The 27844-nt window shown below is 42.9% G+C and overlaps 1 protein-coding gene across 1 annotated transcript; it reads left to right on the top strand.

The window, feature by feature from the left end:
• On the top strand, positions 1-27844 carry Lemd1 (LEM domain containing 1). Its single transcript, XM_087193988.1, has 7 exons — positions 1-705; positions 1901-1994; positions 2996-3118; positions 6015-6079; positions 14749-14832; positions 21684-21826; positions 27692-27844. Exons 2-6 carry the CDS (start codon positions 1907-1909, stop codon positions 21801-21803), a joined length of 480 nt encoding a protein of 159 aa, XP_087050114.1. The 5' UTR covers positions 1-705; positions 1901-1906; the 3' UTR covers positions 21804-21826; positions 27692-27844.

Genomic DNA, 27844 nt, shown 5'->3' with positions numbered 1-27844 from the left:
ATATGCTCAGGCTAGTAGTCTGCTGTATCTTTCCTTTAACTAAATAAAGCAGCAACGACAAGAGGAAACCTATTGGAATGAGATGACAGCATCTGTCTCAGCTGCCTTATAGGAGCGTCCGGTGAATGAAAAGAGATATAAAGTACTTTGAAAAGGCTCAAATCATCCAACTTCTCTAGTGCATGATTCATTACCTGCACTTCATCTTGATTCTTATTTTCTTAAGGGAGCAATCCTTAACAAATTAATACAGTTTTCTTCCACGTTTCAATTTTCCCTAGAGTCCATGGCCAAATTACCCACCTAGTACTGTGGATCTCTTGATGGTGGCCTAGACTCTGGAGTGTGTTTGACTTCTCTTTTCTCCTTCTCATTTCTTGGCACCATTACCACTTGGCGTCGTAGCAGTTCCTACTTCCTGTGCCTAATGATAACGTCTCTGCCTCTCTTGACATTTTCTCACGGCAGTCTGCCTGTGAAGTCGACCAGTGCTTCCTTCTGTTCGAACTTAGTTTAAATTAATCATCAGATTTTCACATCAATCTGTTGCTATGGGGGTTACTGATGTCACACTGCCAGTATTATGATTACCATAATATCTAACAAGCAGAGAGGGGCTGGTTGCTAGTGGAGACCCATGGGTGAAATTCATCCAGCTTCAGTAACCGGTCCAACTGCATAGACTTTAGATAACCATGTGAAGGGGTAAGTGGATTAATCATCCAGTTGGATTTCATTTGAATATTTTTCTTCTATGTGCGTGTTCCCTCTAGGCAATTGTCTGGTGTCACTTGAAATTGATGAGGACTCTTTGGAAGTTATTTTTGGGAAGCTGGGGAAACAACAGACAGCTGTTTTCAGGAACAGATGTCACAGGATCTGCCTAAGCTAGCTTCCAGTAAAGAAAAAATTCTGACATGCTGAGGTGCGGTGTCCCATTTCTTCCTAGCGTTAGGTTGTTCCTTAGTGGACTAGAAGTGTTACTTCAGCTTCCCAAATACACAGAGAGGAGGAAACTACCATTTACTAAGTGCCTACTATATGCAAGAAAAATAAGTAGAGCTTTAAAGCTGAAAGCTGTTCAACCAGGTGCTCCTGAACACTATCATAAAAGACAATTCATGGCTTTTTCTAGCTTGTATACAATGTTCTTCCTAATTGGACATTGATTGATCACCAATAAAAGCAAAATCATTACTTAAAATTGGTCTAGATCCTCCTATGCTGAGTAATTATCTTGTGGTCATTTTGACTGCAATATTAGAAAGCCTTGAAACACGATAGAAATGAGGTACAATAAGTAAACCCCTAAATTAAAAATCTCTGCTAAAAGCCTTAACAGATGGGTCTGTCTTTCTCACGATTTTGTTAAATGGGTGGAGGGCTTGGTTTTAGGGAGATCAAGAGATCAATGGGATAAAACTGATTAAGCTTGAGGCTGCAGAGGTTTGGAAGCCAGATCAAGACTTGCATAAATCTATATAAATCAATTTGTGTGCCAGAGAATGAATAGTTGACTTTTTTCAAATGCCAATTCAGCAATTACAAAGTCTGCTGGTGGTTAATTAAAAACTACCATCTCGTTATGCTCAGAGTTAAATTGCAAGTGTGAAAACTACTACTGTTTGCATTAACCAAATGCTCTGTACTCTCTGTACTGTCATCAAAAGGAGGGCAGGGATAAATAACTTTTATTTAACTCACTAAAAAAAATCTCTCTCAGCTCTTTCATATTTAATTAACTTCTTACCTTCCCAGAGCTCAAGTCTTATGCAGAGTTCCTGAGCAGTAATGGAAATATTTGTTCATTTTGTCCAGAAGATTTTTCTCACATTAGCTGAGTGGAGAAGTAAGAACATTGGGTAAAAAGACACCCATTGAAAGCTTTGTGTGTTAGCAGGGGCTGATGGCAGAAAGCGGCGGAAGTGGTCATGTGTGCTTCGTGACCACATACCTCCAAGAGTGGGAAGATGGCTTTGCAAACCCTTTTGTGGGTGAGTAAAGCTTTAGCACTTATTCATAAGGCTGTCTTAATGAGTTCAGTGTTCTACCGTTTCCAGGATTCCACTGTCAGAAAAGAGGTCACCATGGTGGATGTGCAGTGTCTGAGTGATGGGGAATTGCAGAAGCAATTTAAGGAGCCTGGGTTTTCACCTGGCCCGATACTGCATATGTATACACAGACATAGGGGACTAATATATAAGATATAGGGGATCATTTACAATCTGCCTGCAAAGATTTAAAACAACCTTTAGGAGGAGGAACATATACAATAAAAAGTGTAAAAATTATGATAAGGAGGCTAGGGATGTAGCTCAGTGCCTAGTACCTAGTATGTGTGGGGCCCTACATTCAAAATCCAGCACCGCCTCCCAAAATGACCAGGAAAACAGAAAATCATACATACAGAGGGAAGAGCCTTACAGTTTAATAAGTGTGGTACCACAGAGGAGGGATTGTTTTTTTTCTTTTTTTCAACAGTGAAAAACCTGATGCTCTTTATCTATATTACCTTGCTTTGTTTTTAGTGTGTGCTCTGTATTAACTATTTACTCATCTATTTATTGTCTATATTCCCCATTCATATGGTAGGATATGCAATCATGGCCATCTTGTTCTAAGATATATTCAATGCCTGACTCTGGCTAATCCAACTATGTATTTGTGGAAGAGAAGTGAGTTCAGTGGCTGTAGGGTCTGCTACATTTAAAAAGTCAAAGGGAGCCAGGCATGGTGGCACCCACCTTTAATCCCAGCTCCCTGGGAGGCTGAGGCTGGAGGATTGCAAGTTTGAGCCCAGCCTAGATGCCTTAGTTATTTAGTAAGACCCTGTCTCAAAATAATAAAAAGGGCTAGGGATGTAGCTCAGTGCAAAGGTCCTGGGTTCAGTCTCCAGTACTATAAAAAAAAAAAAAGTCTGAGTTATGAAATATCTTGAATCCCATAAGATCACGTATAGAAATAGGACAATTTGTTCTCCACATTCTTCCTCAGCTTCCACCAGAAAAGTGTATGAACAAAATTTAGTGCAATTGTCGGTTCCACCACCCTGTGCACCGCCTATGCTGAATGGACCCAGAAAGCCGGACGGATCTAAGGACAAGGATGACAGTGAAGGTACTGCTCTAAGCTGTGTGGCTAGGTAGCAACTTAGCACTTATTCATACCCTGTCCCGCATGATTTATGAAGCTTTAAATAGTGTGCATGCTGACCCGTGAAACAGCCATGTGACCTGTTTGCACACAGAGCAGGGAAAATACGTTCCTGGGCTACAAAAGGAATCTGAAATTCCACGTCTGAATTCACACTGGAGTCTCAGCTTGGGGAAGGACTGGTCAATTTGTGTATCCTTTAACAAATTAGGGCCAGATACATGTTGATTCCTTAAAACCAGAAGTTCCTACAGATAAATTCCAGGCTTCCTTTGAGATCTCCACCTCCTCTTTGTCTCAATCAATACATTTGATCATTATTTTCTTTGGATTAAATGATTTCATGTCTATTAAGAAACATGAACCAGCCTGTACCTCCTGAACCCCTCCTACGCCAGATGCCCTCGTGATTTACATGGGAGCTGACGGCTGCTGGTCCCTTTTGGGTCACAGAGTGAGTGGGTGGGGGGCAGTGGTCTCTGGGACCCCTGGGCTTTGCTTGCAGTGGTGCTGGCCCCAGGAGCACATTCTCCTGCAGTGGGTTCTGGCTTCAGGCTCCAGAGGATGGCCTTGGAGGTTCCCACAGTACATGCCAGCGCTTTGTCACTGCACAGGTAGTTACCAGGAGTCCTCTGAGAGCCATAGTGAAGTAACATTTAGTGAAGGCCACTCATGCATTCCAGGCCTGATGGACATGATCTCATTTAACCCTCAAAACCCTTAGCTGGAGCTCCAAGAGCCGAAGTGATGGGCCTATCATGTAGCTCAGAAGATAAGCACACAATGAAGAGAGCCCTGCAGGGTAAGACCATCTGTCTTCACCACCGTTCTCTGCTTGCAACTAGAACAGTACCAGGCACAAAGCAAGAATTCAGTATATGTTATGTTTGTGGAATGGAAGTGACAGAACTGAGATTTGAACCCAGTACTGGCTCTCAAAATTGTGCCTTTTCCACTACATACTCTACCCTTTTCTCATGATGTCGATTGTGAGGATGAACACTTTACATTTTGGACCACATTTGATCTGTGAAAAAGACTGTTTCACATGGTTCATATTAGCAGTTCAACAAAGAATATAAGTGGAAACTCTCCTGTAATTTCCTTTGGAAACTCTCTCCTGTAATTCTGGTACTGAAGATATACAGAGCTTTTCCCAGGGGTTGGGCACAGCTGGACTCATTTGAAAAGGACAGCAAGGTTCAGGACAGATGCACTGGCCCCTGAGTAGGACAGTTAGTGCAAAGGTGCCACAAGGCAAGTGGCAGTCCTGCGTCCCTCCTGGATATTCAGCATGTCTTGTGTCCTGTCCCTGACCTGACCTTCCTTGGAAAGCAGCACAAGGGACTAGACCTGCTGTGGGAACTGTTCACAGCCACCCAGGGTGCAGGTGAAAGGTGCAGAGCTAAGCTGTGACTGTCTCAGCCCCAGACTCCCCAGAGGTGCATTCGTGGCAGGGCTGGGAGAAAACTGGTCTCTTAGTTTGTGAGCTTTGCCACTGTGTCAAAATGAGTCCACCTGCTGGTCCCCTACTGCGGGCCACCAGGTGAGCGGTGGAGAAGCCCTTTCCTGCATCCTTGCTGTCAGTGGCTGGTGATTGCTCCGAGTAGAAAGCCTGGCTGTCCAGGTGAGGCCTGAGCCCTGAACTGTGCTCACTGGAAGAGTCAAAGCTCCTGGTACCATTTGAATGGAGGGCTGAAATGCAACTGATGGAGGCGGGGGGTGGAAATCCAGCCTTGTGCATTTCACAAAAACATCTAACTCTGGGGTAGGGAAGTGCTGGGAGGGTGAGGACAGGGAACTCTAGACCTGTGGCTGAGCCTTAGGTCATCCAAACAACCAGTGAGTCTGATTTTTCTTACTTTTACTCCCTGTTTGGACAGTGGGTAGACATTGCTTTTGTTATCTAATCTCTTCAAGTCTCCATTCTTTTTGGTAGTGATATTGGGGATTGAACCCAGGGCCTTCACATTCCCAGTCCTTTGTTTTATTTTGTTCTTTGTTTTGAGACAGGATCTTACTAAGTCATCCAGACTGGGCTTCAGCCTGCAGCTCTCCTGCCTCAGTCTCCCAGAGTGCTGGGATTACAAGCATGCAACACCATGCCCACCTCCCAGATATTTTTCACATGGAAGGCTCATTTAAAACCTCCTTGTTGGGCTGGCGATTTAGTTCAGTGGTCCCGCCGCCTGCCTCACAAGCCCGAAGTCCTAAGTTTGACCCCCCAAAATAAAAATAAAATAAAAAATAAAACCTCACTGTTAAAAGCCATGCTGAAGGTACAATAGCTCATGAATCCTCCAAGGTGATCAGAATGCCTCCCACAGTAGGGCTGGGGATGTAGTTCAGTGGTAGAGTGCTTGTCCTGGCCTATAGGAGGCCCTGGGTTTGATCCTCAGCATTGCAACAACAAACATGCTGACTTCTCCTGCTGCCCCCCTCCAAACCACCCCTTGGTAGTCTGAGCATAGGTCTGGCCTTTCCTTCCCTTCCTGGGTGTCTTTTGGATACAGCTGGAGAAAATCCCCCTGCCTTGTCCTGCCATTCAGGACTATGCGGGGCCTACAGTGGATTTGCAGGGACAACGAGCAGCTGCAAAAAGCCACCAGATGAGCAGCCAGCTCTGCATTTCTCCTGGAGGCATACAGGGATGGCAGGCAGCCGTGTCCCCAGGGGAAGGTAAGCATGTCTCCCCATGCTCAGGTGAAAAGGTCTTTTCCCTCAGAAGGGCACCGTTGATTTTCTTCCCTTCGCAAAAGTGCCCTGTGATTATGGACATCGCCCCAGTGCTTGGTGTTTGTTTCCTTCGCTGCCTCCTATGGTCACATGGCCTATTTTCCTTTTGTTTCCCATGATCCAGAGCTTATTATCCCTTTGAAAGGAGATCTCAGACTCTCAATAGAAAAAAGCAAGGATTCCAAAAAAGTATGTATAATTCTAATGTACATATTAAAAATAGGAAATAGCATTTTTCATATATATTAAGAAAGGCAAATAACATCACATTCTGCTAGAGTGGTAAAATCCTAGTTTCAAGAAAATCATTTGAGCTGGTGTGGTGGTGCATGCCTGCAACCCCAGCCACTCAGGAGCCTGAGGCAGGAGGATCACGCTGGACAACTTAGCAGAACCCTGTCTCAAAATGAAAAGGGCTGAAGAGGTAGCTCAATGGCAGAGCACACCTGTCTTCAATCCACAGTACCTAAAACAAAAATGAAAAACAAACAACAAAATCATTTGAGCATAGGCTTCTGTTTTGTGAAGCAATGTTCAGTTTCTAGCAGAGAACCCAGACTCAGAGGTCCTGTTCCTGCAGAAGAGCTGCCACCCTGCTTCCCCTGCCTTTCCCCTCCCTTTTCTCCCCGCTGGCTTCAGATTCACACTTGCAGATAGCGTTGAGCCAGGCTCTGTGGGATGGATGTGAGTCTCACCCCTTCTCCTTCCCAGATGTCAATCCCTGGCTTCCACCCCACCACCGTACTGAAGCAGGAGGCCGAATGTGAGGGCACCGTGCTTCGGGGTGAGGCCGGGCTGGCTGAGAGGCCTGTCCCTTCCTCACTCTGTGCCCGCTTGGAGAGTCAGGTGTATGTGTGAGCTTCCTCGTGCAGTTAAGCAGGACCCAACTACAAGCATAGCTCCAGCTCTCTGCACAGAACTCCATCCAGAGCTGGACTGTTTCTGTTACAACCTCTGTCCCCTCGTCACCCAGCTGCTGATCCTTGTGTCCCTCTTACATTTTCCTCCCATGCACCTTCACCCCAACTGTTCTACATGCCTGGAATCCTCCTCACACTTCCTATGCTTTACCTATTTCCCCCCTGTTAAAATCCCATGGTTTTCTTAAGGAATGTCTCAAAGGCCGCCCATGTGAATCCCTTTAAAAGTGGCATTTTAACCTATTCACTAACTGTCATAGGCCCCAAGCTTACCCACCCACCTAATCTACCAAACAGCTCTGGTGACAAATAGCTTAGTTTGCAAATGTGTTCTAGTATTTAAACTACCTGCACCGTTTAAATAAATGCAAAGAAACCCAGGTAAACATGGCTGCAATATGCTGTCACATTAGCTTCCCATTTAAACATAATTCAGATTTGATGAAGTAATTCTGTTAGCATACCAAATTTTCTAAAAGGATTTGAAAGTCTTCCAAATGGGTCATTAAAAGAGTCCTACCCATTCAGTAAGCCTTGGTTCTGCAGAAAACCCTTTTGTCTAGCTCTTGCAAAGAGGTTGAGAGTATAAAAATCAACTTGAGTGTATCAAAATGTATCAAGTGGGACCAGCACCCTTCAGTCATTGCTTTACATAAACCTGAAATAAAACCACATCAATATTTTGAATTGGCAATAGAATTAAATAGAAAGTTTGTTATGGCATAAAATCTTTTGATATGAAGGATTTATTTAAGCCATTCTGTTTCTTACAAGGGCCCCAAGACATCTGTTCAAGTTTAAATCTGAAAGTAAATGTAAATAAGCATTTAAATTTCCATGTAAAAAGCAGTAGAAAGTGTGTTTATTGAGACACTTGTCTTACACTATAGACTTTAATTACTCAAGAGCAACGGTCTGTACCTAACAGTCTTCTAAGTGCCTTTCTAGGTAGTATTTGCATTTTTTCAAAACACCCTGTTTCCCCCTCATTTTTGTAGATTTCTAGTGGAATGCAAGTGACTTTGAGAGTTGGATCATGTCAATTTCTGGACTGTAGGAGCATGTTTCAGCAAATCACATACACAGTCTACTGACTTGGTCATTTAGCCCACTCAGAAAGCCATGTCAGGACGGGGCACACCTTGATAAGAGTGCTTGCCTAACATACTGAAGACCCTGGGCTCCATTCTGCAAAAATAAATAAGCAGAAAGTGGAAAAAAAGTCAGGTCATTTTCTTTTTTTAATTGGGAATATTTTTCATCAGAAAAATACTGGCCATAGCCTAAGTTTGCAATGATGGAACAGGAGCTAAGTCAACTTGTGTGACCGAGGCTCTAAGTCCCTTTCTACCAAAGAGAGAATGGAACTGGGGTTTGAGTAATCTGACCCTGTGTTGTATCATCCTGACCAGGATGCTTTTGAGAAGGAAAGGGACACAAGCCAGAGGGATGCTGGAACAAGAGGAGCAAACTCGGACCATCCTAGGCAAGCAGGGACTCACAGGGACTCTGGGTTTGGGGCAGCTCCAAGGGTTGAAGTGTTTGTACACACACTTGGAAGGAAGGGCTGCCATATCCTGCTCCCAGAGGGAGGGTGGTTGCTCCTGAGCCCCCCCGGCCCCATCTGGGTGTTTCCTTATCGCTCCCAGGCACAGCATGGTCTTTGCTACTAGAATCTCAGTTCCTTCTCTCCCCCTACCCTGAATGCTCTCTTTTGACCTGCTACCTATCCTACCCCCTGAGCTAGAGTTCGTCAAAGTGCTTTCTGTATATCTGGGCCCAGGAATCTGCTTTTTCAAACAGCCTCCCCCTACCTTCTTGCCAAAATCTTTTGCTCTAGGTTGTAGAATGTAAGCAAAAAACTCATACTGTTGACTCCTCTGCCTTTAATTCAGTGCAAGGCTTTGTTGGGGGGTACTCTCCCTGTTGGCTGCACAGAAGGAACCTTTGTCCTCTATATGAATATTGACAACCTCACCACTGAATTTTTCTGTGCCATGTGTGTTGTCTCTTAGACCTTATGGCATTCTCTTGAAAGCCAGTGCTTCCTTCATAGCAAATCAAAGACCATAGAGAATGGTCATAGCAGAGCTTCTACCTCTGGCTCTGACTGTGGGTAACAATTATTATTATTATTTTTTGGTACTGGGGATCGAACTTGGGACCTCGCACTTGCAAGGCAGGCGGCCACACCACTGACCTAAATCCCTGGGCCAACAATTATTTTTTGAGTACAGGACATTTTTCTTCTTCTCTTTCTCCTTTTCCTCCCCTTCTCCTCACCCCCCCCTCCTTCTCCTGCTCCATGGTGGGGATTGAACTGGAGCCTCACACATGCTAGGCAAGCATTCTTCCATTGAGCACCACCCTCAGCCTGTGCTAGACCTTCTTGAGGAAGAAGCTAGTTGCAGAAGGTGGTATGGATTCTGTCCTGAAGAAAGTTAAAAACGAGCTCTGGATACAAAGGGTATGTGTAACAGAAATAGAGTCTAGAGCCAGCCTACCTGGGCTCAAATCCCAGCTCTGCTACTCATTTGACCAAGACCCTCCACCTTGCCGTATCTTAGCTCTTACCCATAAATAAGAATAATAATGGTTTCCTGGGCCCTCATTCCTTCATTTAACCTGGGGGCCTTGTGCAGAGCAGTCCTGGTACTGGGTATGGTGGACAGGTAGGTGTTGAGCCAACTGCAGGGTGGATGTGTCCTGCTACCAGGGTCAGCTTCCTCCAGCCCATTCAGAGCAGATGACAATTTCTTTTCTTTTTTTTTTGTACCAGGGATTGAACTCGGGTTCTTGCGCTTTTGGGACAGGCAGTGGAACCACTGAGCTAAATCCCCGGCCCCAGGTGACATTTTCAAAATTTTGAATTCTGGAGTCTACTCAGTGTGCAAGAACAAATTTACTCTTCAAAAGGAGATAACAATTCAGCTTTGACAACACAGCTACAATTCCAGTGTCTGATCCAAGTTGGCAATATGGACAAAGGAACAGGAAATAGTCCCCTGGAGGGAAAGAAAGGTGTCTGTGGAGACTAAGAAGGCAGTGGCCCCAGTACTGGATTCAGAGTACAAAGACTTATGAGCAAGTGATAGGAGCAAGTCTGAGTTCTTGAAAGAAAGGCAGGACCTTATGTTGGACAACATAAAGGAGACCATTAGAAATAACATACAGGAAATTTTAGAAACAAAACTCACAATACTTGAAGTGAAAAATTCGAAGAACTCCAGTAGCAGGAAAGAGTGGTGGAAAGTAAAAGACTTAGCTTCACCAAAAATAGAGTTGGTGAAGAAAATAGAAAAAGACTCAAAATTAAGTGAGGATATTGAAAACTTGACCTTTAAAAGAAAACTAGATGAGCTGAGTAGAAAAGTAGACAAAGTTAAAAATCACAATGGGGGCCAAGATACGAAATTACTTCAAAATTACAAAGTAAAAAAGACTGGGGGGAGGTGCCTAGTGTAGTAATGACAACAGATGGAGAAATCATGATGTCCAGGTAGAAGTTCCAGAAAGAGAAGTCAGAGAGAATGGAGAGTGAGAGCCAGCAAAACAAATAGGAGAGAGAAAAAACCTTGAGAAATTGAAGAATTAAGAAGAAAAACCACTGACAGATGAAGAGGCCTTCCTGACCCTTACTGCAGACTTCTCATCAGCAACACTGGAAGTCAGTGAGCAATGGGGTCAGATCTTCAACATTTTGGGAGAAAATAGTTTTGACCCTAAATTTCTATGCAAGGTTGATTTAGAATTTAAATGTGATGTTGAAATAAAGACATTTTTAGACCTGCAGAGCCTCAGAAAATTTACCAGCCAAAAGGCTTTTATGAAAGATTTGCTGAAAGATGTTCTTCCACAGAATCCAAACTCACAATGAGGAAAAAGACAATATGGGATGCAAAGAAAAGTGGATAAACCCATAAAAGCCTCAGAGTATGAAGCTGGAGACCCAGCAGGCAATGGTTTGAACTTCCTGTTCATTAAAGAGGTGAAGGTTGGTAGGCCACAGGAGGAGCTCAATGCCTTCAGGATGGAAAGGCAAAGAAAGATGCAAGATGGAGGAGCAGAAGGCCTTGAGGCTAGAGGAGGAGAAAGAAGAAAACTCTGGAGTGGAGGAGGAAGAGAAGACAGAGGGAGAAGAAAACTCAGAGATAGAAGAGGAGGGAGAAGGAAACTCTGAGATGGAGGAGGAGCAGGAGGAAGAAGAAAACGCAGGAATGGAAGAAGAGGAAGAGGAAGAGCAGCAGCAGGAAGGAGAAAGAAACCCAAGCACAGAGAGAGAGGAGGTCTCAGTGTTGCATGAGGAACTTGCCTGTGGTTATTTGGTTGGGGAGAAGGAAAAGTTGAAACCCCAGGAGGTACACAACACTGAGGAAGAGGAAACACCTGCTTCTGGAGGTCAAGGAATTGAGATATCCTGTCTGACTTTGCATTTGACCTCTCTCTCAAAATCACTAGAGAGAGCCAGGGATTTAGCTCAGTGGCACTGCATCTGCCTCAAGTGCAAGATCCTGAGTTCAATTCCCGGTACAAAAAAAAAAAAATCACTAGAGAGAAGTTCTGATGAGCATGAAAAGCGTTCATGCACAAATCTGAGTACTACATCAGGAATCGCAGTTTTTAGGGAAAACAGAGAAAGAGAGACACAAAACCCTGCAAATAGAAGAGATGACATGTAAAGAAGCAGAGTGAATCCAGGAAACAGAAGAAAACTTCAGAAGAAGAGTGATCAGCATTTCCAGAGAGATACAAAAGGAGATTGAGAATATAAGGAAATACTATCCAGATGTCTTGGAAAGTAAACATTCAGCAGAAGATCTGCAGCGCAGCATAGGTATACTCAAGGAGAGAATGAGTAATCTAGATGACCAAATGGAAGAAGTATATAAGGATACAGTGAAAATGTCTAAGCACCTAATGAATAAAAAACTATGAGCTGGGCCGGGGATTTAGCTCAGTGGTACCGCACCTGCCTCGAAAGTGCAAGGTCCTGAGTTCGATCCCCAGTACCAAAAAAACCCTACAAGCCGAAGACCATAGACACTGAACCTCCAATGTTCATTTGACAGGAGTTCCAGAAAAAGATACAAAAGAGGACAGAGCAGGGGCTATAAGGACAATAACTGAAGAAAACTTTTCAGAACTAAGGATGCACTCAAGTCTTGAGGTTGTCGGTGCTCATCGCATCCCCAGCATGGTCTGTGAGAGGAGACCCACTTCTAGACACATCTTGGTGATGTCCTGGAGTCCCAGTGAGAAAGAGAAAACCCTGAAGGCTTCCTGAGAGAGAAGAGAAATCACCTACAGCAAACAAGAATCCTGCTACCGCAGACTTATTGCTGAGCACACTGGATGCCAGGAGTCAGTGGGACAATATCCTAAAAGCCCTGCAGGAGAAGGGCTTCTAGCCTCAAATCCAGTGTCCAGCCAAACTGCTGTTTGATTTTTGAGGGAAAATCAAAGACATTTTTTAATATTGGTGAATTCAAGAAGTTTATTTCTCATGTACCCTTTTTGAAAGAATTACTAGAGAATATACTTTAGCAACCTGGGTTTTTGACAACAAGTTACAAAATGTGCTTTTCCCCTACCACTGCAATCCAAAAAGTTAATGAGTAAAACATCACATCCCCACCCAGAAGGGTGGCCAACCAACAGCTCTTCTTGGAGATGCGGGAAAGGAACATTACTACCTAGATGTTGTTAAAGGATATATTTTAAAAATTAATGATGATCAAGGCAGGCATGTTGACACATGTCTGTAATCCTAGCACTTGGGAGGTTGAGGCAGGAGAATCACTGTGAGTTCGAGGACGCATAGTGAGATCCTGTCTCAAAAAGCCAAAACCAGAGCTGGGGATTTAGCTCAGTAGCACTGCACCTGCCTCACAAGCACAAGGTCCTCAGTTCGATCCCCGGTACCACAAAAAAACAAGCAAATTAAAACAAAACAAAAACCCCAAAATTAATGAGGACCATCATAGCTTGTATAGGAGCTTTTTTTTTTTTAAACTGGAGGATGAACTCAGGGTTTTCACACTGAGCTATGTTTCTGGCCTTTTTTTATTTTCTTATAATGAGATGAGTCTCACTGTGTTGCCAGTCTCAAACTCATGATCCTCCTCATTAGCCTCCTGCATAGTTGGGATCCCAGCTTGAGAGGAGGGTGTGTCATCATCTATACCAGAAAGCTTTTTCATTTGTAAAAAAATAAGGATAATAATGGTCTCAGCATCAGAGCTTGCTGTGAAGACTGAGTTAAAGTTGAGTTAAAAAGTTTGTGTAAAGCAGAGCTGGGGTTGTGGCTCAGTGATAGAGCACTTGCCTAGAATGCTTGAGGCCCTGGATTCCATCCCCAGCACTGCACAAATGAAAACAAACAACAAAAAATTAGACCTCACCCATTCCCTTTAGCATCCACAGGCAACTTTGGCTGAACTGACGTCCAGTACAATGGCCTACTGAGGTTTCCTCGCAGTCCTACCCCCACTAGTTGGTCTTCTACTGCAGAGCAGGTCTTTCCCTTCTCCCCATTTATTCATTCCCTCCCTCACTCTATCACATTGATTTGAACTAATCTGTTCATTTTCTCAGTGGGTTGTGTCCACTGATATTATTTTAATGCTCAAATTATCCCAGATCTGCTCAGTGGGAGCCTCTTCAAGATGGATACTGTGTCCTTTGACAAATCCTAATCATTCTTTGAGCCTATCTTGAAATTCTAGCACAAAGTGTTTCAGAGCCTGCCTTAGGAGCACTTTTACTGAAGGATGATGCTTAGAAACCAAGGTCTAGGCCTTCAGGGAGCTCCATTCCTACTGGGTGTCATTGCTTCTAGGTCCTTTCAGTGGGTAGAACTAGAAAATAAATGTATTTTCCGGCATGTACAAATACAGGCATATGTCTGTGACTATTTTATGTATGCATGTGTGTACATATAACATTAAAACTCATGAGTTCATATTGATCTCCAATTACAATCCAACATTTCAGTGTTCTTTCTAACCATTCCCCTTTGCAAATCATTTCTGACCATGATTCCTTTATTCTCAGTGCATTCATATTTTTGCCCAATTCTCTAATTTTCTTTGTGTAACCAGTCTCCCAGTCACCTCCTTCTCTGCAGAATCCCCATTGCTGTCTCTGTGACCCCTGAACATAATACTCCACGTGGTCCTCGCCTCCTGTCCCCTCCCTTAGCTGTAGCACACACTGAGGCTCCTGTGCCACCTGTACCACCTGCTCCAAGCCTCCAACCACCAGGCACTGAAACCCTCCACAGCCCTGCCATTCCACCCCCCAACCTCATGGCTTTTGGGCACACCTGGGTTCCTGTCCCCTCTGCCCTGTTTCCTTAGTGTGCAGGGCACGTGGACACCCAGGGGTGGAGAAGCTCCTTTTGGCTTCCAATTCTAGGTTGTTTCAATGCCTTGGTGCCAACACTTTAGTGGGATTGTTACTCTCTGTGTCTCAATTCCTATTGTTGCTTGTAAGACACCTTGCAGGGCTGCAATTAGCATGTGCGGGGCCTACTCAAATGCACCATCTGAAAGCCCAATGTGATAGGAGAATGTGTATTAAAGGACTTCAATTAAGTGTCTAGATGGAGTAGCTTACAAAGGTTTTAGAAGACCTGATGTTAAACATCTTTATAATAGTTTCTTAATTAATTGAAAACATTCTTATTCCCAATAGGAGTTGTATATCCTAGTTGGGTCAAAGTGAAGAGTAAATTACATATTCTATAACTACTTAATAAGCTCTTTCTTCGTACCTTTGACATGTGCTAATGGGAGCTAAATGCCATCCTTACAAGGAACAGAATGTAACATTCTTCCTTAAAAATACTGACCTCCCAGGAGAGAAGGTTTGGATGTGCTTAATGATCAGGGTGTCTTAATCTCACTGATTATGTTTTGATCTCTTTCTGCATAACAGAACCCAGTCTTTGAAATTCAAGAGAAGCAGGAAGACATGCTGAAACCAAAGTCTGGTTGTAATAATTTCAAGATGCTAAGAAAGGTAAACTATTACTTATTTCATAAAATTGAGTTATGAGTAGTAGCGTTCTTCTTCTGTAGAAAAAAAATATGAATTTGTTTAGAAAACCCACCTTTCTTGTTCCTTTCTTCTAAGAATACACCCGTACTGACTTTAGCCAAGTTATCATTTGCTTATGAGACTAGATTTGTCCTTACTTCCTGTGAACCTGTATAGGAAAAACCAAGAGCTTCATTTGTTTGTTTGGTTGTTTTTTGTTTTTTGTCTTTGGTGTTGGGGTCAAACCCACAGGTGCTCTGCCACTGAGCTATAGTCCCAGCCCCTGTGAGTTTTTAAAGTTTGAACCAGCATCTCATTAAGTTGCCCAGGTGAGACTTGAAGTTTGATCCTCCTACCTTAGCCTTCCAAAGTCCAAGAATTATCTTAAACCCTTGGGATGTCTCAGCACTCCCTGAGCACAGAGTTTCATCCACCATAATTCGTGAGTCCAGGCATGACTTATTGTTGATTTCGGAATTTCCTATAGGAAAGGTTGGAGGAGGAGGTTATGTGGCTCATCTTACAGACGGAGGAACAGGCAGGGAGAGGATGTAACATGCTCAGCATTGCCTGCAGCCCGTGATTGGCCATACCTGGGTTATAATAAAAATTATTTTTGAAATAAGGGAAATTTTGTTACTTATATACATTAACTATATTATCTATTTTATGTATAGTCCAAGACCATTCCTCTTCACTTAAATCCCAAGCAAGCCAGCCACGTCCAACCCACAGTGACCAACCAGAGGAAAAACAACCAGAGTGATAAGATAGCTCCCCCCAGTGTTCTTTTCCTGGTATTGCAGAAAGACTTGGGCCATCTGTTCACAGAAGATACTACAGACTGCCTTTCTGACGGTTCCTTTGCAATGGAAGTCCACAAGGCACACTTTCTGGTGACCCTTCGCACATTAAAACCATGGTGCAGAAATCAGAACAGTTGGAAGTAGGCTGACATATATGTAGATGGATAGCTGGAGTTTGCCCAAGTGGAGTGAAAAACAATTTTGGATCTGGATGTCTTTTTGGTATTTTATTATAAAATATCTTATGCATTTGAAAAAGAACAAACAATGCTATAATGAGAAGGTGAATTGCAACTCCAGAGATTAAAACATAAATAGTTGCTAAATCTGTCAAAGACCTCAAATTGTCCTTCCTAGATCACATTCACCTTCCTTCCTTTTTTTTTTTTTTTTGGTACCGGGGATGGAACTTGAGTCCTTGTGCTTGCACAGCAGGAGGTGAAACCACTGAGCTAAATCCCTGGCCCTCACCTTCCTTCTTTTTCCCCCAAAGTAACCATTATCCTGAATTTTCTTATTCTTTCCCTCTTCTTTACAGTATCCATTTAGTTTAGTTTAGTTTTTTTTTTTTTTTTTTACCATTTTGGATTTTATTTTATTTGTTTATATTTATTTATTTTGGTTATATTTTATTTTAGTGGTATCATAGTCTAAGTTTTCTCTGTGGCTTCCTTTTATTGTATGGCATTGTGTGTGGGCTTCATCCAATATTTATAGCTCTACTTCATTTTCACTGCTAAATAGGATTATTGTCAAAATACACTTATTCATTCTGTATTTGTTAGATATTTGAATTAGTTCCAAGTTTTTTTTGGTTTTTGTTTTCCGGTGCTGGGGATTGAACGTAGGGTCTGAAACATGGCAGGCAAGAGCTCTGTCACTTGAACATAACAGTCATCCTTAACCCTCTACATTTTTCTATCACCATTATTTAATGTTCTTAGAAACTTTGTGGTACATAATCTGGGGTGTGCATATGCAAGAATTTCTTAGTTGCATGAATGTACCTAAGCACAGAACTGCTGAATTGAAGGATATGCACATGTTCAAATTAAGAGATCAAGCTAAAATACTCTACAAAGTGATCCTGTTATTTATGTTCCTACCAACAATATATTAAGAACTATGTTGTTCCCTCGCCTGCCTTGCAAGTGCAAGGACTGGAGTTTAATACCTGGTACCAGAAAGAAAAAAAAAAAAGAATGCAGTGTTAGGGCTGGGGATTTAGCTCAGTGGTTCCACTGCCTGCCTCATAAGTGCAAGGACCCAGGTTCAGTCCCCGGTACCACAAAAAAACCCCCCAAAAAACGAACTACATTGTTATAAATCTCCAAAGTTTAGTCTAATTTCCAGACTTAATTTTTGTCAATATGATGAGTGTAAAATGGTATTTCATGAGTATAATTTGTATTTCTACTGTTACTAGTAAGATTTGACATCTTTTCACACATTTATTGGTTATTTGTATATTTTTCCCTGTGCAATGCCTGTTCATGTCTCTTGCCCATTTTTTTAGTACATTGCTTGTCTTTTTCTTTTTAATTTATTGAAGTCTTTATACCTTGTGGAGACCAAGCCTTTGTTAGTGACATGTCTAGTGCTTGTCTTCCAGTAGTCTTTTCACTCCTTTCTTGGTGCCTTAAAAAATGTTTTTGGTAGTTTTTTTTTTTTTTTTTTTTTGGTACCGGGGATCAAACTCAGGTCTTTGTGCTTGTGAGGCAGGTGGCAGAATCACTGAGCTAAATCCCTGGCCTTATTGGTAGTTTTTATTTCAAAATAATTTCAAACCCTTGGAAAGTTTCTAGGGAAGAATTCTTGTGTGATCTTTACTCAGATTCACCAATTGTTAAAATTTCCCCTCATTTGCTTGATACTTTGTCCTATCTTTTCTTCTGAAGTATTTGAGATAAATTTCAGACATCATGATTTTTTACACCTTCCTCCAAAATTTCAGTTTGTATTTCCTTAGAATAAAAATATAAAGATACCCACTTATATAAGCAAAGTAACAATAACAATCAAAATTTTTGTGACAAAATTTATGCAACATAAAAACAGGTCAACGACAGTGCATTCATAATGCTGTGAAAGCACCAAGTCTCTCTCAGTTCCAAAACATTTTCTTTTTTTTTTAAACATGATTTGTTTGATTTTTTTTTTGGTATTGGGGATCTAACTCGGGACCTTGTGCTTGCGAGGCAGGTGGTGGAACCATTGAGCTAAATCCCTGGCCTCTCTTGTTTGATTTTTTAACTTTGGTGTAATATAAGTAGATACTGATAAAGAAAATATACAAACACTCTTCTTACTAATGTGAAAAAACCAAATTTTTGTAGCAAAATAATTAGAGAATAACAATGGTTAATATACTGTGTATCATGATCTTAAAAGAATGGCCAAAATGTTATTAGAGTACAAATCATAAACAAAAAAAGATTCTCTTTTGCAAAGTATAAACAAATAAATAAAAAGACTACTTCATTTTTCAATGCACAAAGGAAATGCAGTATTATACAATGTAGTATTACGAAACAAATTAGCATTTCTCTTAAAATATTTTTGAAACAACAAAATAGATAATTTGGGCTTCTCCCTTCTTCCTATTTATCTATTAGAGAAATACAAATTAAAACTACACTGAGATACCATCTTACCCCAGAAAGAATGGCCATCATCAAAAAACCAAATAACGAATGCCAGTGAGGATGTGGGGGAAAAGGAACTCTTTCATTGTTGGTGGGAAGGTAAATTAGTACAACCACTATGGAAATCAGTGTGGAGATTCCTCAAAAGATTAAAAGTAGAAATTCCATTTGATCCAGCTATCTTCCTTCTAGATATCTTCCCAAAAGAGTTAAAGTCATTGTATTACAGGGATACCTCCATTGGTTAATAGACATTTAAGTTGCTTCTGTCTTTTGGATATTGTGAATTGTGCTGCTATTAACTCTCATGTGAAAGTATGTGAGTATCGGATTTTAATACTTTTGGATATATACCTAGAAGTGGAATGGCCAAATCACATGATACTTCTATGTTTAGCTTTTTGAGGAACTGTTAAATTGTCTTCCACAGTGGCAGGACTATTTTACATTCTCATCCCAGTGTATGAGGGTTCCACCTACCCAATATCCTCACCAACATTTGTTTTCCTTTTTCAAAAATTAGCCATTCTAGTAGGTGTGAAGTGGTATTTCACCGTGGTTTTGATTTCCATTTCCCTCCTGAGTAATGATGTTAAATATCTTTTTATGTGCTTGTTGTCCATACATACATCTTCTTTGGAGAAATGTCTTTTAAGTCCTTTGCTCGGTTTTAGGAGGCCAGTGCTTTATCCATTAGGCTACTGGGGCTTCTCATTTGCCCACTTTTAGACCATGTTTTGTTTTATGTGAGTTGGGCTGGGTTGGGGGTTTTTTGTGCAGTACTGAAGATTGAACCACCCAGGGCATTGTACACGCTGGGCAAGCAGTCTACCATTGACATACATACCAGCCCTTCTTATTCTGAGACAAGGTCTCTAAGTTACCCAGGCTGGGCTCACATTTGCAGTCCCCATACCGCAGCTCTCCAAGTAGCTGGGATTACAAGTGTGCACGACTGCAGCCAGCTGCCGTCTATCTTTTGTTGTTGAGTTGTTCTTTGTATATTCTGAATAATAAACTTGTCAGAATATGATCTGTAAACATTTCCTCTGTTCTGTACATTGTCTTTGTACATTCTTGGTAATGTCTTTTGATGCAGAAATTTGATGTGATGTATCTTGGCCTGGATTTCTTTAGGTTTATCAAATTACAATTCATTTAGCTGCTTGAATCTGAAGATTTGTGTCTTTTGCCAAATTTGGGACACTTTTGGCAGTTATTTCTTCAAATACTTTCTTCAGACCCATTTTACTTCTCTCTCGGGACTCCGCTAACACAAATGTCAGGTTTTTATTATAGTCCCATAGGACCTGGAGACTCCCCAGCCTCAGCCTGATTTCTCTGTGGTTCATTGTGGATGCTTTATATCATTCTGTCTTCAAATTCACTGATTTTTTTATCCTCTCCATTCTATAATTGACCCCATCTACAGAGAGGTTTTTGGGGGTGGTTATTTTGTTTGGTTGTTGTACTGTTTTCAGTTCTAAAATTTACACTTCTTCTCTGTACACTCTACCTCTCTGCAGAGAGTTGTGCTTTGTTTTGTTGTTCCCTTGTTTCCAGCATGTTCATATTGTTCGCTGAAGCATTTTATGATAAGTGCTTTAAAATCCCAGTGAGATAATCCTGATGGTGTTGATGTCTGTTGGGTCGTTTCTGCATCACAAGCCTCTGGGTCTTATGTAAACCGTCGGTGTTTGGCAGACCTGCTTGGACTCCACACCTCTGGGAGAAGAGAGCCACCACCTCTTGGCTGCCAGGTGGGGGAAAGCCCACGTTCCCCACTGGGGACACCTTACTGCGGGGCTGCTGGGGTGTCCCCAGCCCTCCATGGACACCGGGCAGCAGCAGGGTCTGCACACGGTGCGCACATCCAGGTTTCCCATCGCTGGCTGGCAGGGGGCGCTGGGCGCATGGCTGGAGTGGGACCCTTGTCGTCCAACAGTTTTGTCTTCCTAGGCTGCCCCTTTCTTTCCTTCTGGCTTTTCTAGGGGATTTGGGGGGACCGAGTCTGTGGGCATTTCCAGGTTAACAACCTGTCCAGTACCCAGTCCGGGATGTGTGCTGGGCCTCACTCCTCACTGGTTCACGGTAACGGCTGAGACCTCTCTTGTTTTTGGTACCGGGGATCGAACTCGGGACCTCCCGCTTTTGAGACAAGGTCTTGCTGTGCTGCCCAGCGGGTCTCAAACTTGCCACTCCCCCCCCCCCCCAGCCTCCCGCGTGCCTGGGGTGATAGGCTTGAACCTTCACGGCCGACTTGTCAGAGCTCTTCACTGCCGTCCTGAATGAGTGCCAAGAGCAGGCATTCTTCCCCTGGTACTGACTCTGAGGGAATACTTAGAGTAATTCTCCCTTTGGTGTGACACTGGGTAGGCTTGGAAGACACCTTTCATCAAATTAGGGAAGTTCCCACTCTATTCCTGGTTTTCTAGATTTTTGTTTTTTGGTGGTACCAGATATGGAACCCAGGGCCTCCACACTGAACTGCATCCCGGTCCCTTTTTAAATTTGAAAATTCTGAGACAGGGTCTCACTAAGTCATAAGCTGCCCAGGCTGGGCTCAACCTTGTGATCCTCCTGCCTCAGCCTCCCTTAGTGCTGGGATTAGAAGTGTGTGTCACCGTGCCAGGCCTGACTTATTTTAAAGTAGCAATGGAGATGATCATAAAGTTTTTAAGCTTTTTGTTGTTAATGTGGTGCAGATTATTTTTAAAAGCTTTTTAATTAATTCAAAATCATTACTGTACTTAGGTTAAAGAACACAATATTTTATTTATTTTATTTTTGGTACCGGGGATCGAACTCGGGACCTTGCACTTTCGAGGCAGGCGCCAGAACCACTGAGCTAAATCCCCAGCCTAGAACACAATATTTTAAATGACAACTTTATTGAATCAAGATTGAGGTATGAGGGCCGGGGATTTAGCTCAGTGTTTCCGCCACTTGCTAAGCACAAGGACACACGTTCGATCCCCAGTACCAAAAAAAAACCCAAAGATTGAGGTACGAACGATGAAGAACGTGCCTGATAGTATAAGATCTTTTTATTCACTGAGTATTTTTGCTCAATAAAGGGATTTGAGGTTAACTCGATTTTACTTTATTTTTAAAATGCATTTTATTTTATTTTGTCCCATTCTCTCCTCAAGCCCTTTTCCCTCCTATGTGCACAAGCTTTGCTTCCATTTTTTCCTCCTATTTTCACTTTTCTGTTTTTCCTTCTGCCTGTAGACAGCTCACAACTGGCAGTGTGGCGTATCATTTGTAAAAATGTCTGATTTTACACATAGGCCTTCGTGTGTGTGAGTGTGTGTGTGTGTCTGTTAACAAAACGTGGGTCAGCGGACTACAGTGACTGGAAGTCTGTGTCATGTTTCAGTTGGAGAGAAAGCTATGCCTGAACCCCGGGGCTCTGGATTCCCCCAAGTCCAAGGATGAGAAGTCCCAGGACAGGAAGCAGGAAGGTAGAAAGCAGCTGCTCTTCCATGGCTTCCCGTAACCATAGGCTTGGCCCACATGTTGGTGAGCTTTGTATCTTCAACGTAAGATATGTACCTTGTGGAAATGCAAACAAACTTGAACTTCTCTACAGACAATTAGTAATGGCTTGAGTCAAGATGGATCATTTTCCAAAATTCAAATATAAGCTGGGTGTGGTGCCACATATGTGTCATCCCACTACTCTGGGAGGCTGAGGCAGGATTCTAAGTTCGAGCCCAGCCTGGGCAATACAGCAACTTAGCAAGAATCTGTTCCAAAATAAAAATAACGAGTGGGGAGGTGACTTAGTGTGAAGACCCTAGGTCCAATTCCCAGCATCCCCCCAAAAAAAAACCCTGAGGTTTATTAGCCCAGTGTTTTATAGTAAACTGTAATATAATACAGTATAACATAGTATCTCATACACAATCCACTTTCAATTCAGTATGATATATATAAGTAAGCCAAAATGAGCAAAACTACTCCACTTGGAAAAAATCTTAGAAAAAGCCAATTTTTCTGAAATATTTAAGTGTAGAATGAATGGCTACAAAGACTTCCACAGGAAATTAATGATTGAATAGTATATTAATTAATGGAAACAGTTTTTAGAAATATATTTTGATATGTTTTCAATGATAGGCTCTCCTAATAGGTTTCCTTCCATTCTTTCTTTCTTTCTTTCTTTCTTTCTTTCTTTCTTTCTTTCTTTCTTTCTTTCTTTCTTTCTTTCTTTCTTTCTTTCTTTCTTTCTTTCTTTCTTTCTTTTTTTTTTTTTAGAGTGTCTCACTGTGTTTCAGCCTGGTTTCCAGCTTACTATGCAGCTCAGGCTGGCCTCTAATTTTCAATTCTCCTGCCTCAACCTCCAGGAATGCTGGTATTACGGGCCTGAGCTATCATACCCAGCTTAGAAATATTTATTTTCAAAGGATTTTGGAAAAAGAAAGTTTTGTGTTAATATCTGTTTGCTTCTTCTTGGTTTATGTTTTGTACTCTTGAGTAACTACTTTGGTTTGTTGTTGTTGTTGTTGTTGTTTGGGGTTTTGTTGAGACAGGGTCTCACTATGTAACGAAGGCTGGCCTCGAACTTGCAGTGATCCTCCTGCCTCAGCCTCCCAAGTCCTAGGATTATAGGTTGCTTGCCACCATCCCTGGCTTGCATAACTACTTTGATGATAATGATACACAGTGTAATAACTCTTCTTCTTCCTCCTCTTGCTCCTCTTCCTCCTCTTCTTCCTCTTCCCCCTCCCCCTCCCCCTGCCCCTCCCCCCTCCCCCTCCCCCTCCCCCTCCTCCTCCTCCCTCTCCCCCTCCTCCTCCTCCTCCTTCTTCTTCGTACCGGGGATCGAACTCGGGTCCTTGCACTTGCGCAGCAGGCGGCGAAACCACTGAGCTAAATCCCCGGCCCTCTTATAATTATTTAATTATGAAATTTTGTTTTATTTTTTTCATAAAGTAAAAAAAATTAAAAGAAATAATTAGAAAAATAAGGCCAGGGATTTAGCTCAGTGGCACTGTGCCTGCCTTGAAAGTGCAAGGTCCTGAGTTCAATCCCGGTACCAAAAAGTAAATAAATAAATAAAAATAAAAGTAAACTTTGGCTATAGAATGATATACAGTGTAATAATTAATGTTATTCTCTTATTATTTGATTATGAAATTTTGTCTTATTTTTTCATAAAATAAAAAACTTTTTCCAAGGAAATGAAACTTTAGAAAAATAACAAAAGACTTTGGAGCTAGAGAGAATATCTAAGTTCAAGATGTAACTATGCCTTTTATTATTTGTGTTACCTAAGGCACATAATTTAGCCCCTTAAGCTACTATTTTCTCATCTGTCCTCACTGCTAACTGTGATGGTTTCTCATGGGGTTGTTGGATTAAAAGAATCGGGAACCCCGAGCGTCCAAGGTAGCGGCGTTTCCAGCTCCTTCCGGGAGGCGGCGCCACTGTGCCCCGGGTCAGTGAGTGGCCGCACTCCGGGGAGCAGTCCACACCCACGGGAATCAGCCGTGAGTCTCTGACGCTCAGCCCTCGGCCTCGGGTCCGGAAGCGTGGGTTGGCAGAGTCTCCTGCCCCGAGGGCAGAGCTTCGGGGCTGCAGGGCTGGGGGCGGGGACGCCGCAGCTCCCGCCCTCCCCAGGGCTCTGAGTGCTTCGCAGAAGGGCGGCTTTGCATCTCTCTGCTCTGGGCACGGGGAGGGGCGACAAATTCGCCTTCAGTATATTTTAGCTCCTTGTGACTGCTGTTTATAGTGGAAATCATATTATAACAGTGTTAAAGGAAGTTTTTAAAGGTGAAATATAAATCAACTACAAATACAGTGCTTGATGCAAAAACTGCTTTTGTGTTGATTTCTCTCTAGTGGTTTTTTCTTTTTCTTCCTTTTTTTTTTTTTTGGCACTACTGCAGATTAAACCCCAGCCTTGTGCATGGCAGGCAAGCACTGTATCACGGAACCACACTCACCCCTAGGCCTTTTTATTCTGAGGCAGGCTCTGGGAAAGTTGCCCATGTTGGCCTGGAGCTTGTGATTCCCCTCCCTCAGCCTCCCAACTGGTTGACAGGTGTGAACTGTCACACCTAGATCCCTCTAGTTTTTGTTTCTGTGCTTCTCCAGTGTCTGTGCTTATCCAATTTCATACTCTGCCTACTGTTTCACACTCTTATCCTTTTTTCTGTTATACAGTCTTCATAGCATTATAGAGGACTGCAGAGTGAGGTGGGTGGGCCATAATTAATCCAGTTTGAAAATCAAAACGTCCACCTCTTACATACTGTAGGAGAACTCCACATATGAATGATAGCAAAGAAGACAAATTATAAAAGAATGGGATAGCCAAGTGCAATGGCTCATGCTTGTAGTCCCAGATATTCAGGAGGCTGAAGCAGGAGGATTAGAGTTCAGGACCACTCTGAGCAACACGGTGAGATCTTGTCTCAAAGAAGAAAGGAAGAAGAAAGGGATAGCTGGAAGGAGATGGGAAGAAAGAGAAAGAAAGAGAGAGAGGGAGAGAGAGAAGGAAGGAAGGAAGGAAGGAAGGAAGGAAGGAAAAAGATCTAAACCTCCTTAGGGTAGGAGGAAAGAAAAGGGAAGGGATATTTCTTGCCCAAGAGCCCTGAAAACCTATAATTTGATTTTGCAGAAGACTTCTACCAAATGCTTTATTTAACATACCTATTTTTAAATTTGAGAAAAGTAAAAAGAAGTGATATGAGATGGGAGTGCGGGGGTTCGCTGCATTATTGTGTACTTTTGTGTGCGTTTTAAATTTTCCATAAATAAAAAGGTTTTTAAACAGAACTTGCTCACTGAAAGCTTTTCCTGGCCCCTTGGGAACAGCTGAAGCAGCTCTTGCTGGCCGCGGGGGCCCTGTGGGGAGCACTCAGCCCTCCTCCCAAGCCTCCCCAGGCTCCCAGAACCCCCAGGCCCACTCTGGGGATGGCAACCCTGGGATAGGGCGCCCTGGCCACGTGCAGAGGCCCTTCTCGGGCACCCGGAAGCCTCCCCGGGTCTTCATGAGGAAGAGGTGGGAGAGGAGGTGGCCGATGCTGGCCAGGCTGCCTCCTCCTAGGGCCCAGGGGTCCCCAGGATGCCCATGTGGCCCTGCCGCCCCCTCCACTCCCAGGCCAATCCCTCTCGTCCTCGTCCTCAGATGCGAACCCTCCTTTCAGCGCTGGTGTCAGCGCTCTGTCAGCACTTCGAGGCCCCAGGGGTCCCCGCCCAGAGACCCTGGAGAATCCAGAGGCCTAAATCTTACATTTCAGTCCACAAGAAAAAAGGAAAGCCAGACTATGAGGAAAATTAATACCATGAAATTAATAATTATCACTATGGCAATCATTGGTGCTTATTGAATGCTTACGCTGTGCCAGATGTTTCTGTCACCATGCATGTGTGAAATCATTTCATCTTTACAGCTCGGTTGCGCAGGGAGGAAATCAAGTGCTGTCCCTTTTTACTTTATTTCAAAAAATACCATGAAAGGGCCAGGATTTAGCTCAGTGGTTCCGCCACTTGCCTCGTAAGTGCAGGGTCCCGAGTTCAATTCCCAGTACTAAAAAAACCCAAAAAACATGAGAAAGACATTTTATAGAAGAATAAAAAGCCATGGTTGTCCTTCTGCTTCTCTTACAGAGAAGTATTCTAAATTATTTCATTTTCTAACTTATTTTCTAGCCCTTGTTCATAGTCAACGTGGTTTTTAGTGTCATTCTGTGTTTTGTTTTCTTCACTTTGTTTTATTTTGTGGTACTGGGGGAGTGAACCCAGGGCCTTCACACTGAGCTATGTCCTTAGCTCTTTTTTACTTTTTATTTTAAAACAAGTTCTCACTCAGTTGCTAAGTTGCCCAGGCTGGGGTCGAATTCAAGATCCTCCTGCCTCAGCCTCCCAGAGTGCTAGGACTACAGACAAATGCAACGAAGCGCAGCTCAACGTATTTTTTTTTTCAACATATTTATCAAATAAATTTCTTCTTTGCCTAAAAATGACACATGCTCATATAAAAAACTCCAGACCATAAACAAGTAAAATAAAAGAGCAAACTAGGGAGTTGATATTTAAGAACAGAATGCTGTTTTTGTCTGGGCCCTGTCAGTCCTGCATCAGTTGCTGTCACATGAGTCACAGAAGTAAAATATTTCATGGACTCAGATGTTCTTGCTAATTACTGAAGAAAAGTGAACTTGAAGTTGGTGTTAGGAAGTATCAAACCTCCCGATGTGCCAAAAACTGATCAGTCCTCAGAATAGATGCTTTTTGTTTTTTGGCACCAGGGATCGAACCCAGGACCTTGAGCTTGTGAGGCAGGTGCGGTGCCACTCGCTAAATCCCCAGCCCAGAATAGATGCTTTTATTTCTAGAATAAAAGCCAAGGTCTTTGGTACAAGGCATTGGAAATGACCGACATTTTCTTTGTGTTTATCAGAGACCCAGGGCTCCCATCGCTAAAGCAAGAGCTCTAGATGTCTGTTGCCTGTGTTCGAAGCCTTCCAATGGGAAAAGGCAACATTCCTTTGAGCAACAGAGGGAGATGGGACCACTGTGTTCTGCAACTCCTGGGCAAAAATTGTTATTCAGATTTCTGTGAAGGGTTTGAGCCCGTAAAGAATCTGTTGAGAAGGAGAAAGACTTGTAATGGTGTATAATTCCACAGCCCTCAGGGCCTTAGTAGTCTCCAGCCTGCTGCTCCTATTAGAGATAAGGAAATAGACCCAGAGGTCTGGGTGGGAGGGTTGGAGAGGAACAGGGAAAGTGTACACAGTCTGAGACCAGAGTCCAGGTTTCCTAATTCACAGTCATTTGGAAACAGTCTTTCCCATTCGTATCTTGGGAGATGGGCATGTGGGGAGCATATATTTAAAATGAAGCCCAGACAGGCCATTTTATTAGTCAGAAAGTAAAGTGGAGCTAAGGGTATCGGGGGTGTGGCTCAGTGGTAGAGGGACAACCCCCCCCCATCAAACTTTCTGGAAAGCTCCCAGCCTTCTGAATGAATGTTAACAGGTTTTGCAGGATTAGAGTAGTAGAAACAAAGCTCTCGCTAAAAACTTTCAGCTAGTAGTTATCTTTTTGCTCTTTTAAATACAGATTTTAAATAAGGAAATTTAAAAGCTCTGTCATTCAGGCTTCTTGTGTCAGCACCGGGAGAGGATCCGCTGGTGGGTGGTAATGGTAGAGCAATGGTTTGTGGGCTTGAGAGCCGGTGGCCTGCTTATATCAACCTCACTTGTGGAAGTCAGTTCAGGGCCGATCCGGGCTGTACAGAAAGGCAAATTTTGGTTGCTGCTTTGGACCTTGAGGTCTACACATCTACTTCAAGGGGTGCTCAGGAAGTAGCTGAGCACACCCCTGAAAGCCACTCCTGTTTTGATATTCTTTTTTTTTTTCTTTTGGTACCAGGGATCAAACTCAGGACCTTGCACTTGCGAGGAAGCTGCTCATGTTTCCACAGATGTTCTGCCAGAGCACAGAACACCAGGATCAAAAGTAGGACTGTTCCCCAAGAGAAGGAGCCCTGTATGGGGGGCCCGAGTGGCGTCGGGGGCCTGTTCC

Source organism: Heterocephalus glaber, unplaced genomic scaffold (assembly GCF_053883595.1).
Source record: "Heterocephalus glaber isolate CG9 unplaced genomic scaffold, H.glaber_assembly_v1.0 deba00001600, whole genome shotgun sequence".
NCBI classification, from domain to species: Eukaryota; Metazoa; Chordata; class Mammalia; order Rodentia; family Bathyergidae; genus Heterocephalus; species Heterocephalus glaber.
Note: the sequence above shows the minus strand (reverse complement) of the source record. Positions and strands in the feature narration are given on the sequence as shown.

Coding starts and splice junctions, on each gene's coding strand:
- Lemd1 (XM_087193988.1), top strand. CDS start 1,907: ATGGCAGAAAGCGGCGGAAGTGGTCATGTGTGCTTCGTGACCACATAC. Junction 6,080..14,748: donor AAAGCAAGGATTCCAAAAAA/GTATGTATAATT, acceptor TCTGCATAACAG/AACCCAGTCTTTGAAATTCA. Junction 14,833..21,683: donor ATTTCAAGATGCTAAGAAAG/GTAAACTATTAC, acceptor GTCATGTTTCAG/TTGGAGAGAAAGCTATGCCT.